This window comes from Amborella trichopoda, chromosome 9, assembly GCF_054954075.1.
Source record: "Amborella trichopoda isolate Santa Cruz 75 chromosome 9, AtrichopodaSantaCruz75HAP2 v2.0, whole genome shotgun sequence".
Taxonomy (NCBI): domain Eukaryota; kingdom Viridiplantae; phylum Streptophyta; class Magnoliopsida; order Amborellales; family Amborellaceae; genus Amborella; species Amborella trichopoda.
Genome location: NC_142344.1, coordinates 48,647,976 through 48,664,942, shown reverse-complemented (window position 1 = coordinate 48,664,942; position 16,967 = coordinate 48,647,976). Strand labels below are relative to the sequence as shown.

Sequence of the window (16,967 nt, the reverse complement as noted above, 5' to 3'; positions counted from 1 at the left end):
ATGTGGTTTAATTATTGAAAATCATTGTGACAGACTTAAAATATATTTTCATATTTATTTATAAATGATTTATAAATTCAAAACTAGTGTAGATTGACAGATCTATGAAAACTTGAAAGTCTTGAAAGTTGACGGTCCAAAATGCGTTATAAAATTCAATATTTCCAAAACTTTAAATCCATTTTTTTTCTCATGTCCATGCATCTTGATATTGAGATGATCAATTTGAAGACATTTGAGAATCAAAAGAACCTCTTCTAGTGAAATTTTTGAGGTAGGCTCAAATTTGTTTGTTTAGAGCCTCGGCTCTATATAAACGTTTCCCTTATTTAATTTGTTAGTGCGGGCCTACGATGACAAGCTTGGCGTGTACGTGGGCCTGAATTTGAGACCTTAACCGCGGCCCGAAATTGGACCCCACTTGAGCTTATTAGCAACGCTAGTATACTGTGCTCATCAGTATCTAAAATATTACCGATTTGGATTGAAACCAGCTGACTCAAATGAAAATTGTTTGACCCGAACCGATTACCGCACCCAATGGAATCGACGATTCCACTATAGCGAACCACCGATACACTAAAATGGAATCGCGAATTCCAGTTTCTTACCCAATAATGCACGAATCACTCTTTTGTTTTTTTTACCTTCCACGGGGTTGTTAGTTTTTGGAGCAAATTAATGGAAGAAAATTCATTGAAAAATGGCTATTAAAAAGGGATTGACGATTGAAAAAAATCATTAGATATTTTTTCAGGGCAAATGACCTTTACACTCCTTTCCGAAATTTCCATCTCTATTAGTCTCTTGGGATCACCAAAATCCCTTGTACCCCGTAAGTTTAAAACTTTGGGACCATTGGCCCCTAATTATGTTCTTTTCTTTTATTTATTTATTTATTTATTTATTGTTTTTTTTTTTTACAAATTTGATCATAAAATGCCAAACCCATACATTAGTCATTCATAAATTTTTTTTGTGATTTGATATACAAATTTTATTGATGATGATGATAATACTAATAATAATAATAATAATAAAATAATAACAACAACAATATATTAATTGTTAAATAATTCATCTCTTACAGGTATTTTGAGAAATTTCTTTAATTAAATGAATAAATAAATGATAATAATCCATTAACATTAGTAACAAAGATCTTGATTAATCATTTTTCGAGTTCAAAAGATATTGATGTAATTATAAAATAGGTTATAATATTAAAAAGATTCATTTTCTTTTTATGTCTAAATTTATAGGGTAGGGTGTATGGATGTAAGATTCGTTTTAGGCAACGAAAAAGAAAGGAAAGGAAGTTGATTAATATAAGGGTTTGGCATTTTGTAAAAATATTAAATTTGTAAAAAGAACAAAGAAAAACATAATTAGGAGGCTAACGATCCCAAAATTTTAAACTTGAAGGGATACAAGGGAATTTGGTGAACCCAAATGGTTAGTAGGGATGGAAATTTTAGGGAGGAGGGGTATAGGTCATTATCCCTTCTTTTTTTTATCGATTTAGAATTTTAAACAATTTTCGATTTTCATGATTTCGGCTTCGATATGTAAAAGAAAAGTATATATTGTCTATCAAGTTAATATAAGAGGTGTATATTGTAATCTGTATATTTGAGAAACATAGATACAATATATTGTATTTATGGTAAGTTTGGGTATAGTATAGGTATTAGAGCTCTGATACCATGTAAAAAGTCTCGAGTTTCTCTCAAGTGACTCAGTGCCCATTCAGCATATGAATATACAAACTTGTCTTTTATAGACAAATTACAGATGACAAGAATATAAATAAATCTTATACTATACCTAAACTTACCATAAATACAAGATATTATATCTACATTTCCCAAATATACAGATTACAATATATACCTTATATATTAACTTGATAGATAATATATATTTTCCTTTCACACTCCCCTTCAAACTCCAGATTCTATGAGAGAGAGCCATTCAAGTTTGAATACTAATTGTGAAAACAAGCAGTTGGATTTTCAGGTATATTGTATGACCGATAGATATAGTAGTTGCCATGCTCAAATTGCTTCATCAACAAGCACAGAAAGCAGCGGCGGATCAACAAGCCTCGGGAAAAGATGGCCTCAGGAACTAATGGCCATATCAGAGTAGGCTCGATCAATCAGACAAAAATTCCAAACAAAGCAGTCGAGAGAGCTGAGAGAACAACATGATACTTAAAATAGCCAACAGAACTTGTACATATCCGATATAGATTTAGTAGCTTGCAAACCAGAACAGATAGGATCTGGGAACATACTTGATCATACAACAAAGTGAAGATGATCTTAGGAGCATGACACGATTTTATTTTTTATGATAAAAAAAAGAGATGGTTTTGTTAGATCTCGTGGTTTTAGAGGCGATTTTTCAGGGTTTTTAGAGGTTCAATTTGACTTCAGATCTAAAGATTTTTAAGTTTTTTTTCATTTGTTTGTTTGTTTTTTTTTTTTTTTTTTAGCTTATACCGAGATTTGGTAGCTTAAAGGAAATAGCTACGGCTATTGTCTATTATCACATCAAACATCTCAAGAAAGGGTAGCGTAAAAGAAACACCTATGGCTATAGCCCAAATCCTTATTGGAGCCTAATGTGAAACATATAGGTTGGATATTCTACCTAAAATACCATCCTCGAAACAGAATCTCTAGGGAAAACTGAAGAATAGAGAATATTCAAGGGAAAATTAGAAAATCTAACAGAGAGGACAATTGATTAAGCCCCATAAAACATATGGTAGAAGTTTCCAGACTATCATTAACCAGAACAGAACCATCATTTAACTGAAGGTGAACTCAAAGAAAGCCTCTCACTCTGTGCTTTATTTTCCCTTTCCAAGTAATCTTGATGAGATTGATGCTTTGTCCCTCGATTCATGAGAACCAAAGGAACTCCAAAGACCACTCCTATAATGGCGATGCCTGCAAATCCATGCTTCATATCACCGCTGTCCAGATAGTACTCCATTTTTTACCTAAACCCACAGCCATGTTCAGCACCCATTTGATGTTTTCAAGTCCCTGCAACTCTAAACGACACATAGAGAGGAAAATGGCTGCCCTCTCTCTAGAAGAAAGTGGCTGCTCTCTCTCTATGCTTAAACAAACGGCCCAAACAAACTGAGAGAGAGAGAAAAGCACAAATCTGAGAGAGGCGTAAAACAGGGAGATCGTGAAAGAAGAAAACAACGACAGAGGGAACTCCTGAGAGAGCTTAAGATCGTGCCGTTCTTTGTTGTTTTTGTTTTTTTTTTTCGGGGTGGGGGCCAAGAATGACTTTCCGACGGATCTCCCGTGCTTGTTTTATGTAGATCTATGGTCAAACTGGATTTTCCAATTTCATATGGATTTGAGAAATTACTGAGAAAGAAATCCTAGGCACTAGTCTCAAGTTTATCGTAAGAGACTTAGTGTCCATTCAACATATGAATATACAAGCGAAGACACACTTGAAGAGTCTCAAGTTTCTAGGAAGAGACTTGGGGGCTGTTTCGATACCTGGAAATATATTATATGTTAAATATATTACACACATAATACAATATCTTTGCAAATAAATTGTTACTGTTTGGGTAGTATTTAGATGGAACCTGGGAAAGTTACTGCTATTGTTTGGCTACGTCGAGAAGAAATATGAGAAATGCATTACCAATATTTTACCAGTAGTTACCTATAAATTATCAATTTTTTCTTTTTTTTGTTACAAAATTATACTGAAATACAGAATTAACGTCATCATCACACAATTTCAAAAATATTTTCTACTAATAACTTGTACCATTTTCTAATAATAACATCATCACTATTCCAAAAAGATTTTCTAATAATAACTTGTACCATTCTAAAGTCACGATGACACCATTTCCAACTAATTTTACATGCTTTATTTTTGTTTATTTTTTATAGAAGTCTTTCAAATGTCTCTCTATATGATTTCAAATAAACAATAAATTTATGATACCAAATTCAAAATCTTTATAGTACAAGTTAAAAAATGGGAAAAAGTTTGATTAGTAAACTAGAAGGTTTGGGAAAAAATGGGAAGAAGTTTGATTAGTAAACTAGAAAGTTTGGTAATTGCAGTAGAAAACTTTGAGGCATTCAAAAAGACTAAAGAGGTATCTTATTTCAATTGAGATTTTACTAATGTTTTATAAGGATTATGTTGTGTGAAATTTTTTATTACGATTGTGTAGGGCTTACCAGGACTCTCCTGTTTCTCTCCCTTCAGATTAGCAGCAACTACTCCTACTTCTCTCTTCATGTTAGCGGCTGCCTTTGCGTCTTGACTTTGAATCACATGGTTTCAAGATATTAACACTTTGGAATAACATATTTTTATTATGATAAACCATCATATTTTTTATGTTTTTTTTTCTTGTGCTAAAGCCTTTCGATCATCTCTCTCCAAAAAACTTCCATGGGAAAATTCATAAGAACAAAAAAAAGTTTGGAGAAATTTGGCTGGTAACCTAGAATGCTTTATGACTAAATGAGATGTATTAGAGGAGAAATTATTTTGAGGCATTTGAAGAGATTGAGAAGGTAAATTAATTTAAAAAAGTTATGAAAAAAAAAAGCAATTTAAACACACTGATTTGATGATTGTGAGTGAACCCAAATATTTTTAATTTATCAGTAAAAAAAAGAAACAGAATGATCTTAGTAGAAAACCTAAATCCATTTATTTTTTGGACTAATAACTATTGCATAACACAAAATAAATATGGGTTATCTACAAATAAACAATATCTACAGTGATTTCAGACGATGGGGCTAGCGATTTTAGCATGGGCTGACGGTTTTAGCTGCTAGTGTAAGAGATGGGCTGACATGTTTTAGCTGTTAGTTGAAGAAAATAGGACTATTGTGTGATTTAGTTAAAGAAAATATTTGAAATGGGTGCTAGATGGGCTAGGGGGTTTTAGCGGCTAGTTGAAGAAAGTAAGGCTATTGAGTGATTTAGTTGAAAAAAATATTTGAAATAGGGTGGTATGTGGTTTCTGAGGTTTAAATATATGTATGATTCGGTTTGAAAAGGGCGCTATTGGTTGCATAAGATAGGGCTACCATGTTTTATTCTGTTTGCAAAGGGCGCTATTGGTTACATAAGATAGGGCTACCATGTTTTAGCTGTTAGTTGAAGAACTTTTTTTTATTGTAAAAGTGAATCAAAGGAATTTTTAGTAGAAACATTTTTCACTCTTTACAATGAATAATAGATTTACTGATTTTTAGGGAAATTTCCTATAATCCTTTTTCATTTTTTTATTATTAAAGTGTTACTAAACCATGGAAATCTCATATTTCCATTGGGAAATATGATATTTACTTGTAATCTATTGTCATGTAATAGATTTACAGGTACGCTATAGATTTACTGATTTTTGGGGAAATCTCTAATAATCATTTTTCATTTCCTTACTACCTAAACAATGGAAATTTCATATTTTCGTGTAATCTATTTTTATGTAATAGATTTACAGGTTCCCAAACGGCACTACCCAAACAATGAAAATATGATATTTACTTGTAATCTATTGTCATGTATTAGATTTCCAGGTACCCAACGTCGGCGCCGTTTGGATACCTCAAAATATATTCTCTATGAAATATATTAGTGGGGATACCTCGAACTATATTCTCTATTAAATATATTACTAATGTAATACATCATGTGCAAATAGATTGTGGATAGTATTTAGATGCAGCCTTGGAAATACATTGTTATTGTTTTGCTATATCTAAAAGAATATGGGAAATGCATTACCATCCTTTTTTTTTTCTTTTGTTTGGCTTTATACCCAAAACATGATTGAGAATACAATCCCGATTAGTATGTAGCTGAAACTTTATAATTGCATCAGGCATAAGAATTAGCCACATCTTGCGTCTTAACTTGAAATCACATGTTTTCAAGATGTCAACACTTTGGAATAACATATTTTTATTATAATAAGCCATCATATTTTTTATGTTTTCTTTTTTTGTGCTAAAGCCTTTCGATCATCGCTCTCTAGAAAACTTCCATAAGCAAATTCAAAAAAAAAAAAAAAAAAAAAAAGTTTAGAAATTTGGCTAGTAACCTGGAAGGCTTTATGACTAAATGAGATGTATTGGAGGAGAAATTATATTGGGGCATTGGAGGAGATTGGAGAGATAAATTAATTTAAAAAAGTTTTTTTTAAAAAAAAACAATTCAAGCACACTGATTTGACGATTCTTTGTAAGTGAACTCAAATATTCAAATTTATCAGCAAACAATAGCAAAAAAAAAGTAAAAATAAAGTCAATAAAATAAACAGATTGATCATAGTAGACAACCCAAATCCATTTTTTTTGTTTTGGAACAATAGCTGTAACTGTGATTAGAGAACAAAAAAATTAATTATTGTATATCAATCTTAGCAGAGAACCCAAATCCGTTTATTTTTTTTGAGGTTTAGCTATTGGTTTCTGGGTTATTTTTTTTGAGGTTTAGCTATTGGTTTCTGGGTTACGGGGTTTTTTTCTTGTGGTTTATTGGGGGTGAATAAGGGGATTTTTTAGTAGCAAAAATACGATACACATCTTAAAAGATTTCTAAAATTATTTATCACCTCATCCTTCACCTCTCGTAATAAATTTACTAGTTTTTTTGGGGAAATCGTGAGTAATTTTTTTCCATTTACTTACATTAAAGTGTACCCAAAGAATAGAAATGTCCCAAAGAAGACAAATGTCCCGTGTAATCTATTTTCATGTAATAGATTTCCAGGTTCCCAAACGGCCACTTAGTGTCTATTCAACTATGAACTTGTCTTTCATAGACAAATTACAGATGACAATAATAGAGATAAATCTTATATTATACCCAGACTTACCATAAATACAAGACATTGTATCTATGTTTTCCAAATATACAGATTACAATAAACACTTTCCATATTAATTTGATAGACAATATAGTCTTTTCTTTCACACGATATACAACTAATTTGTCTCAAATTTGGTACTGTTTGAAGACGATCGAATCCTTCATATGATTATTGTGCATATTTGTTTGATTAAATGAAGATCGGATGCAGATTTCCCCAACGTTGTTTCTAAATGCTTGCGCTGATCCAAAATTGAAGATGCCGTTCAATATTTGAGTCGATTATGATGAAATTGAAGTGTGGTTCTTGATTTACAAAGTTTGAGTTCTCAAAGGTAAATTTATTTATGACTTTTTATGTTGTTTATTACTCGAATGTGATAGTGTGTTAGGGTTCCGCCTCTCCTTTTCTAGAATTGTTACCTCAATTTTGAATCCAATTTCTTCATATTTCATTAAAAAATAATCTTAATAAACCTACCTACTTTATTATGGATCTAATTTAATGGATCGAGACCCAAAAAATCAGGGATTTTTGGCAAAACTTTAGCTCGGTTTTAGGGTGGTTTATGAGTATTCGTTCTTTTTAAAAAAAAAAAATTAACTTGATGCATATGGAGAATTGGTATTGTTTTCATTTTTTATAAATTTCTTGAGTTTTATCTCATGATTTTACAAATTTCAAGGGAAAAAAAAATCGATTTTTTTGAAGGATTTTTTTAAGGGTGTGGGTTGCAACCTAAACATCCGATTAAGTTGGACCTCCAAATTTTAGCATGACATGTAATTTTGGCCTAAAATATTATTAGGATTATCTGAAAACCTTTTTTTATAGCCAATTATAAAATTTTAAACTTTAAAAATAGTTAAAATCAAGTAGATCTATAAACATATGAAAATCTTGAAAATTGACGGTTTAAATAATGTGTTGCAAGATGCGCTATTTCTGAGACTCAAAATCTTTTTTTTTTCCTCCATATTCATACATCTCGATGTCGAGATGATCAATTAGGGGGTTTTTCAACACTAAAACAACCTTTTCCAATAGATTTTTGAGCTCCATTTTTAATTCTAAATTTAAGGTTGCAACTTTATATAAACTTTTTCCTTTTTTTTTAATGTTAAAACATCTAAAATGGCTATGGATTATAATTTTTTTTATTTAATCTTATATATGGCAGTGTTTTTTATTATAGTTTTTCACTTAAATCTTTTTATGAAATATTGATATATTAAGATGGATCATTATTAAGATGGATCATTTGGATATTAGAATGAATATCGCAATATGTTATAATTATACGATAATAATACAAATCTTGTAATTCATTTATAAATTCATTTATTTTCTAAATTATACAATTTATTGTTTCAATTATAAATGTAAATAATTTTTTATATATATTAGAAGTTATTACAAAACAAAATTTAAAATTATTCATATTTATATAGAAAAATAATCATAAACTAATAATTTTAATTCTAGAGTATAGAATTATAGTATTATGGTAATAACCATAGCACTCATGTGTTTTACAAGCCCAATGGTACGGCCACATAAGTCACTTGCCTTGTCCTTGATGGCATAAACAAAAGTCGAGTGTACCTCAATATCGACTTAACTACCTGCCAACTTGGATTATACAAAAATCTGATCATTATACGATAATAGTACAAATCTTGTAATTCATTTGAGGATTGTATATAATGAGATCATTTATCTTTAATACATGAAGGTCACAATTACTTACAACTCTCTGATGTAAAATCTGATAGCTTTGGTGTGTCACAAAGTTCAAGAAAATTTATTTTGAACTTTGAGCTTCGTCAATGAAATAAATGCAGCCACCTAATTTCACTTCCAAGGGTCAATATTAATTGTGACCACTTTTGGTAAAGGTAAATGGTCTCATTATATATTTTCCCATTTATTTATTTTCTAAAAGCATATATCAGTTTCTTTTTTTTTCTTTTTCAATTTTTTTTTTGTTTGACATTTTTTTTTATATGTTCCTACAATACAGTGTCGCCTAAACTAATTTTGGCTTAGGTAATCTTGCGGCATCAAGTACAAGTTGCAAGTTGAACCCAGACTAATAAGATAAGGATAATTTACACAAGCACAGATGACAAGAATGGAGTACATAATCTTATTTAATGGCTATTTTTGCTATACACATTTTGTCCTACACTTTAAAGGGTGCCCCTCAAGCCAAGACAAGGAGCTACGTAGCCTTGAATATATATGCCTACATATTCACCCTCATTTAGATTGTGCATGGCCGGTACCATATACTGACCTACCAATGGGTGTGACAGTTACCCTACGGTAAGGTTACATATTTAGTCAACCCACTAGTGTTTATGTATTTAAATTCAAATATATAGTGTCAGTACATCCATCTATTTTGATACGAAGTATGACCATTATGCAAGCCTATCTCTCATCGCAACAAAAACAAAAACAAGTAACATATTGTCCAACGTTGCACTGGAAAAAGGCACTTAATCAGAAGTTTGGTTGCAACAATAAAACTGCATCTACAATTTACTTCCAAATGAAGATGGAATCTATTGGATTTTCACTCATTTTTGTGTTATGGGTACTTTGCATACCTTCTAATATCTTATAACGTCTTCGGTAAATGAATCGTGAGAAAAGTGGCCAAACCTTTTTGACAGATATTTCGAAATTAAATCAAAAGGAATGGGTAAAACGTTAAAGGTGAGGTTTTTTATAAGGTGCCCACTTTATACTTATACTGTAGAAGAAAGGCGTACCTCTAATATATAATTCCGGTGTGGGAAACTTTATGATGCTTGAAAATCTATTTTTATTTTTAATTATGAAATCTCAAATATAAAAAATGGTATGGACCAAGCAATGCTAAAAATACTTCACAATCTAGAAAATACACAGTCCAAATAATTTGCTACAAGATACATTATTTTTAGAACTTAAAATCCATTTTTTCTTCATATCTATATATCTTGAGGTGGTCAATTGTATGGTTCTCTGATGTCGGAACACACTCTTTTAGAGGATTTTTAAGGTTCACCTTACTTGAATAGTTTAAATTTGCAACCTTATACAAACTTTTACGTGTTAAATAGTTATTTCCAGTACTTAATAACTTAAGGGAAAGTATAAAATGAGACTATTTATCTTTTATACAAAGTGGTCACAATAATCTTGACCATTGGATGTAAAGTTGGGTGGCTACAATCAGTGCTTGTAAAATTGAACCGGAACGGTTAACCGGACATGGGACCAGAAGCGATTTAATAGGCCTAACCGATAAACCGGCCAATTCAACCCCTCTATCCGGGTAAGCCCATACGATAAGAAAAGTGTTAAAAAAATAAAAAAGGTACAAAAAATAATTCTATTAAAATATGAAAAGTATATAAAGAATGTGATTAAAACAAAACACAATCAAATGAAGTTGAAAATTAATGAAAAAAATGGATTTTAACGAATCGATTTATACCTAGAGGTATTTTAAATTTTTTAAAAAAGATGGGAAAATATAAAAGTATCATTGACCAAAATGTTTTTTAATCTTTACCATAATGTAAAGAATATTAAAATAGTGTTAAAAAAATTGACTTGACCAACTCTTTTTTTTAAAAGAAAATGAAGGAAAATTAAGTTATATATAATATTGGCTATTCTTTTTGTCAACTAAATAGTAAATGGTGTATTGGACAGTGGGTCTAATAATAGATGACTTGTTTCAAGTTCGATTTGATATAAATTCAAAGTAGTATCATATCTAAAGTTTAAAAATATCGGTTGATCACCAAAACTATCCAAAACCGGAACCAATTTAATCAGGTAGTTACCAGTTAGATCGACAGATTTTGCGAACAATGGCTGCAATTATTCCATTCAACAAGCTCAAACTTCAAAAGTAATTTCTAAAACTATGTAACAAATACAACTATCAAATAATTGTAAAGAATTGTGACCACCTTGTATAAAAAGTAAACAGTATCTCTATTTACAATCCCATAACTTAATATCTTATTTGCACTTTAACAAAATTCCCTTTTCCTGCAAATCGGTTAAGGACGAGGTATCCTTTTCTAGGAGGTGGGTGGTATTCAAATGTCACTTGATGGTTTTTTCTCCCGAGAAGATTTAGATTGAGGGAAAAAGCCAATGATCACCGTCAATCAGGAATTGGATGGCCATTGTTGATGGTATCAATGCCAAACCTTTTGTTCTTCCAAGGGCCTGACCATTGCTTGGACTCAGATAACCCTAGAGACGGCATCAGATAACCCTAGAGAGGCCATCCGTTTTAAGGGTATAGTTTGTATATGCTGACAATCAAAAATAAGGTGCACGTTCTAGTGTTGACAGATGTCATTTTGCCATAAAATATATTTATGATGGCTTGAGAATTTGTTCTGATATCTAATTATAAAATTTAAAGTTTAAAAAATAGTGTAAATCATGCAGATTTATGAACACTTGAAAATCGATAGCCTTTATAATTCATTATAAAAATGTATTATTTTTAAGACTTGAAATTCATTTTTCGTTTACGTCCATGTATGTCAAGGTTGAGATGATCGATTTGAGGGTTTTATGATATCAAAACAACTACTTCTAATAAATTTTTTAAGATGCGTCTTTGTTTGATTATTTAGGGCCTCAACTTTATATAAACTTTTTCCTAGTTCTAAACAATAAAAAATAGAGGAATTTCTAGCGTTTTACATTGAGATGGTTTGTTAAGATGTTATGTGATTTTAAAAGCAATATTTTTCTTTGAATATTGATTTTAAAAATCAACATAAACGATATGTATAACTTTGAGAAAATGACAATTTACCCACTCTTTTTCTTGGATTACAAACTTTCCATGGCATTCTTACAAAGTCGTGGATATTTTTTGTTTTCTTTTATTTTGAATGCCAATTCCCCTTTCAAAACTATATGAAATACTATTTAATTTTTTCCATCATAACTTTTTCTGCATGTTTATTTTCAATTATTTATGTTTTATGAGATTTGAGATAATATTGGTTTGTGTATGTTACAAAGGGGAAAGATTTGCTTTTGATTTGAGAATATATCTGTTTTTATTGGATCCAGTTTGAGAGGTACTACTAATATATTTTTCTAAAGGGTGCAGTTGGCATATGGATGCATCCGTAGCTGTAGAGGTAAAGTGCACCTTCAAATTTTATCATGGTATATAATTTTGATATAAAATGTTCTTAGGATTATCTCAAAATCTATTTTTATATCTAATTATAAAATTTTAAATTTTAAAAATAGTTAAAATCAAGTAATTCTATAAACATATGAAAATCTTGAAAATGGACGGTGTAGATATGTTGTAAAATACGCTATTTTTGAGATTTAAAATCTTTTTATTTTTCATGGTCATACATTTCGATGTCGAGGTGATCAATCAAAGGAGTTTTCAACATTAAAACCACCTTTTTGAGGTGCATCCGTAGTTCTACATTATAAGATTGCATCCTTTTATAACTTTTTTCCCTCTCTCAAACGTGAAAAAACAGCAATATGTGCATTTTTGTGGTGTCGTTCGCTGCACCAATGACAGACTTGAAATTATGTATAAAAACCATGCTAATGCTTTTTTGACGTGGACGGGTGCACAAACACCCTTTTGGTGGTTGAGATTTGACAAGGCCAAATCTAACGGCTAAAAATCAACTTCAGGATGTTATTTTTTATTTAAATAATATATTTCTTTGAATTTTGGGGGTGTGGGTTCGTTTTTTTAAATACAACAAATAAAAATGATAAAAAAATGTTTCAAATATAAATATTTAAAATACCCTCGAATTCATTTGGATCAATATCTTTATTTAAAATATTTTTTATTATTTTTACTCAATTCTAATAATTCAATTCTAATGATAAAAACAGATAAAAAATTAAATTTCAGATCAATATTATTTTTAAATAAAATCCAAAAATAAAAAATACGATTTTTTTTTTTGGCCGGTTGAATCTGAACCATCAAAGGATGCTTCAGCCTTTATAAGTGTCCACACTCCACAGCTTGTGGACGCAATACCAACCCGTATGTGAAACCAAAAATCATTTTATCACGTTTAAGTCTTTTTCTTATGGTCGGTAAGCTGCTTTATTCACCCAAGAGAAAACGGTACGCTGGTTTGGTTTTATATTTAGAAGTAAGAATCAATTTCAACCACGAATCCCTCCTTACCCACAGATTGCTTTTTAAAAGGGAAAACTAAGTTATTCAATGACACATCAGTGCTGATCCTCAAAACCCATCAATTAAACTAATTTATATACTTTCTCTCTCATACACACAGTCACACTGGAATTAGATGTCCACATGTTGAGGTCAGTGTAAATGGACTTTCCTCGAGTCAGAGTAATCTACAATTTATAAAGAAATTAAAAAACAATTAAGAAACAAAAAATTGGGCGACTCTAGGGATTTTCCATCCCAAATTGTCTTCCTTCAATCCAGATCTGACCAGGGAAATTCGGAGTCGCATTGTTATTCAGAAAGTTGTGAGATGGGCAGTGTTATGGGAAGTATGAAAATAACGAAATAGGAGAGTCTTTGAAGGCAACACTTTAATGGTAGAAAGGGTGATTAACAATGTTTTACAACACTCTAATTAGAGTTAGTTAAGTATTACCAAAGAATGTCAAGGAATTTCTCACATAGATGTAATATGAAATCTGCACAATCTTATTCATCTTTGAGTAATCAGAAATAAGCATGTGGGTAGATGGATACCACCATTGGAGGAATCTTTTAAATTGTACTTCGATAGAAGTTCTTATGGGAATCCTGGAAAAACAGGTATTGGGGGTGTAATGAGAGAAGCCGATAGAAGAATAGTAGTTGGTTTCTCATGGCCTTTGGGTCAAGCCGCAGCTAATTTCACAGAATATGTAGCTTTGTTGCAAGGTTTGAAACTATTTAAGGACAAAAATGTGGGCACCTGCTGCGTGGTAGAAGGAGGTTCTATGGATGTCATCAATTGGTGTTCTAATAAGCAGAGAGTTCCATGGACCCTTAGGCTTATGTGGTGTGAAATCCTAGACTTAACAAGATGTCTCACGATCTCTTTCCAGCATGTTTATAAAGAAGCTAACCTTTGGGTTGACTTGTTGGCTAAGATGGGAGTTTCTTTGTCTTCGCTTTTGGTTTCAAGTCATGTAAATATGTTGTAATCCTTTTCTGAAAGCAATGAAATTGTTTAAAATTTATATAAAAGGAGGAGGAAGTAAGAACAAATGTCAACCACAAATCCCTCCTTTGCCACTACTTTCATTTTAAAAGAGAAAGTTGTATTATCCAATGACACATCATTACTAATCCTTAAAATCCATCAATTAAAAAAATTTAGACTCATTCTCACGCACACATTCACACTGGAATCGGATGGGCTAAAAGGACTTTCCTCAAATCAGAGTTCAATTTATAAAGAAATTAAAATATATTAAGAAACAAAAGGTAGGCGATTCTAGGGATTTTCCGTCTTAAATAATCTTCCTTCAATCCAGATCTAACCAAAGAAATTCGAAATCGGATCAGCGATTTTTCTAATGTTCATATATAATGATATCGATCCAGGAAATTGAGTCCCCTAAAACGTGCAAGATAGCACTTGCTTTGGGCCTAGGCCATTGAATTGCTTGAGATGTGAACATATACCAACTCTTACATAAAAATCATTCGATTTAATGTGACAAGCATTACTTTGGGTTCTAAAATAATTGAGGCTCGGGACCTCCTCAATCTGCACCTTTTTATTTATATATTTTTATCATTGTCATTTTGCACGCATGGCCAAACCACATCCACCAATTTTTTCCTAAATACCGCCCACTACTTTTAAATCCTTTCCTAAAGAATCAAACCAGGCTCACATCACCTCAAAATACCTTCCTTTCTTATCTATGCCAATCAACAAAGCAAAAAAGGTTTCTACTCCCGTAGGAATATACTGTCCATCTACTCCCTCAGACAAAACTCGGAATATCTTTTGGATCCCAAATGTTGGAGTTTCGTCTTCATAACCCGCCAATGAACCTTGATAAAAAAAAATAAAAAAGAATTTTAAAAAATTTAAAAAAATCCAATTTTTTTCTTTAGAAAAAATCATCTACTTATAGTTCGATGGATCCCAAAATTGCAACTAAAAAAATACTCCCAAGCAAGTGTTTTGCCCGACGGAGTAAATATATAGTATGCTTCCGAAAAGACGGGGGCTAGTTATGATATTTTATTTAAATGGCAAAAGGCGGCATTTCTACAATTACCCCAAGATACGCTTCCAAATCTTTTGATTTTTCCTTTCCAAATCTTTTCTCATTTCCTAAATTCAAGCCTTTATACTTGGACAACAAAAGAAGCCAAACCCCCAAATTACAAAAAACCGATATGAAAAAACAAGCAAGGATGTATTTATTTGAGGTCCCAACAAGAATGCCTAATCCTATCAAGTTCTAATGGCCACGACACACAATTCCTCCTTTCTCACCCTCTCCCCCCTTCCTTACCCGGTTCTCTTCATAGTCTCACTTGCGTTGCTCTTCTTGGGGTTCTCATCGTGGCTCTCATTCGAGGCGGTCTATGAAAGTGCGGTCGAGCAGGCGAGCTTAGCCTTGGCTTTGTGCCCTATCCTTCTCTTGCTCGCGGTTCGTTGGCTCTCGTCTCTCGAAAACCATGGCCAAGGGATTTTTTTCTCATCAGATAGGAGACAGACGTATCGGAGTGCTCAACAGAGTGAAGGTAGTTCTCCTTGGGGTGTGATGGCCTTCATTGTATTGCTTCTAGTCATGCTTTCTTACCAGTCCACTTTTCTTGAGAAGTGGTTCCCTTAAGCTTGGGTCGCCTGAAAATTAGATACTGTTTTTGGATATTAGTATTTTCTTTTTCTTTACTCTTTTTTTTTTTTTTGGTTGACAAATAATAGTGGTATTTTTTTAATTCGATGAGGATTGCCCGGTTTGTGTGATCATGTTCCTGGGGTGTTTTAGTTGTAACTGCGGTTGTGATTGTAAAGTTCAGTGAGAGAGAGAGAGAGAGAGAGAGAGAGAGAAGGGGAGGTGATCGGACTTTCCTTTCTCGGGTAAGTTGATTTCCTTTTTCAGATATGGCCGTTTGGTGGTGATACTAAAGTGGCCATATATGCAAACTCTATTTGAAAAATAATAGCGGTTTAAAAAAATAATATTAATACATAACATAGACCGGTAAGCGTAACCGGTCAGATTGCCAACAGGTGGTTTGGCCAGTTTTGTACCCAACCTATATCCACCGAGTATACCCGACACGGGTCTGGGCATGGGTTCAAGGTTTGGACATGCGGATAGCGTCCGGGTCCAATAAAGGATACCCGGATAGTCCTTGGTCCGGGTACAAGTCCTGCTATAACCGATCTGACAAGTACCCGGGCCCGAATTTTAGTTTACCCCAAGTTCAAAGCCCTAACCCTTAAATCGTTTCAATACTTTTCGTCTTCTCCTAATTCCCCAAATGGCCAAAACCAATCGCCATCTTCTCTCTCTATAATTCTCTTTCTCTCAATTTCTTAGAGACATAGCTCTCTCTGGATCTCGAATGTCTCTCTCTTTCTCTCCCTAATCGCCCACCCCTCAAAAATTAGTTTTTTATTGTTCACCATTGTAAGCAACAAAAAAAGAAGTTTATAATGAGGGTAGTAATGGACTCGACCTGACCCGTGACCTGATGGGTCTGGCCCGGGTCCAAAACCGAATACATTCGGGTCTGGGTTTGTTTGGACCCGACCAGTTGCCACCCCTAGAGAGAGAGATAGAAGAGAATGGGAGGTGATCATATTTTCCTTTATCGAGTAAGTTGATCTTCGTTTGGTGGTGCTATTAAAGTTGCGATATATGCAAACACTATATGAAAAATAATAGCGGTTTAAGAAAATAATATTAATACATAACATAGTTATCAACACCGGGCCGGACTGGCAAGTCTAACTTGTTATATTGCCAACCGGTGCTTTTGCCGGTATTATATAGAGTAAAAAAGGGATTGGTAAACAACCGGACAAAACTACTT

General features: G+C 32.4%; 1 protein-coding gene across 1 annotated transcript; it reads left to right on the top strand.

Moving 5' to 3' along the window:
- Window positions 1–15,288: 15,288 nt before the first annotated feature.
- On the top strand, window positions 15,289–15,894 carry LOC18425883 (uncharacterized). Its single transcript, XM_006830414.4, has one exon. The coding sequence runs from the start codon at window positions 15,383–15,385 to the stop codon at window positions 15,755–15,757; it is 375 nt and encodes a 124-aa protein (XP_006830477.1). The 5' UTR covers window positions 15,289–15,382; the 3' UTR covers window positions 15,758–15,894.
- The last annotated feature ends 1,073 nt before the right edge of the window (window positions 15,895–16,967 follow it).

Bases quoted from the DNA above. Each gene is read 5' to 3' on its own strand.
- LOC18425883 (XM_006830414.4), top strand. From the start codon at position 15,383: ATGGCCACGACACACAATTCCTCCTTTCTCACCCTCTCCCCCCTTCCT.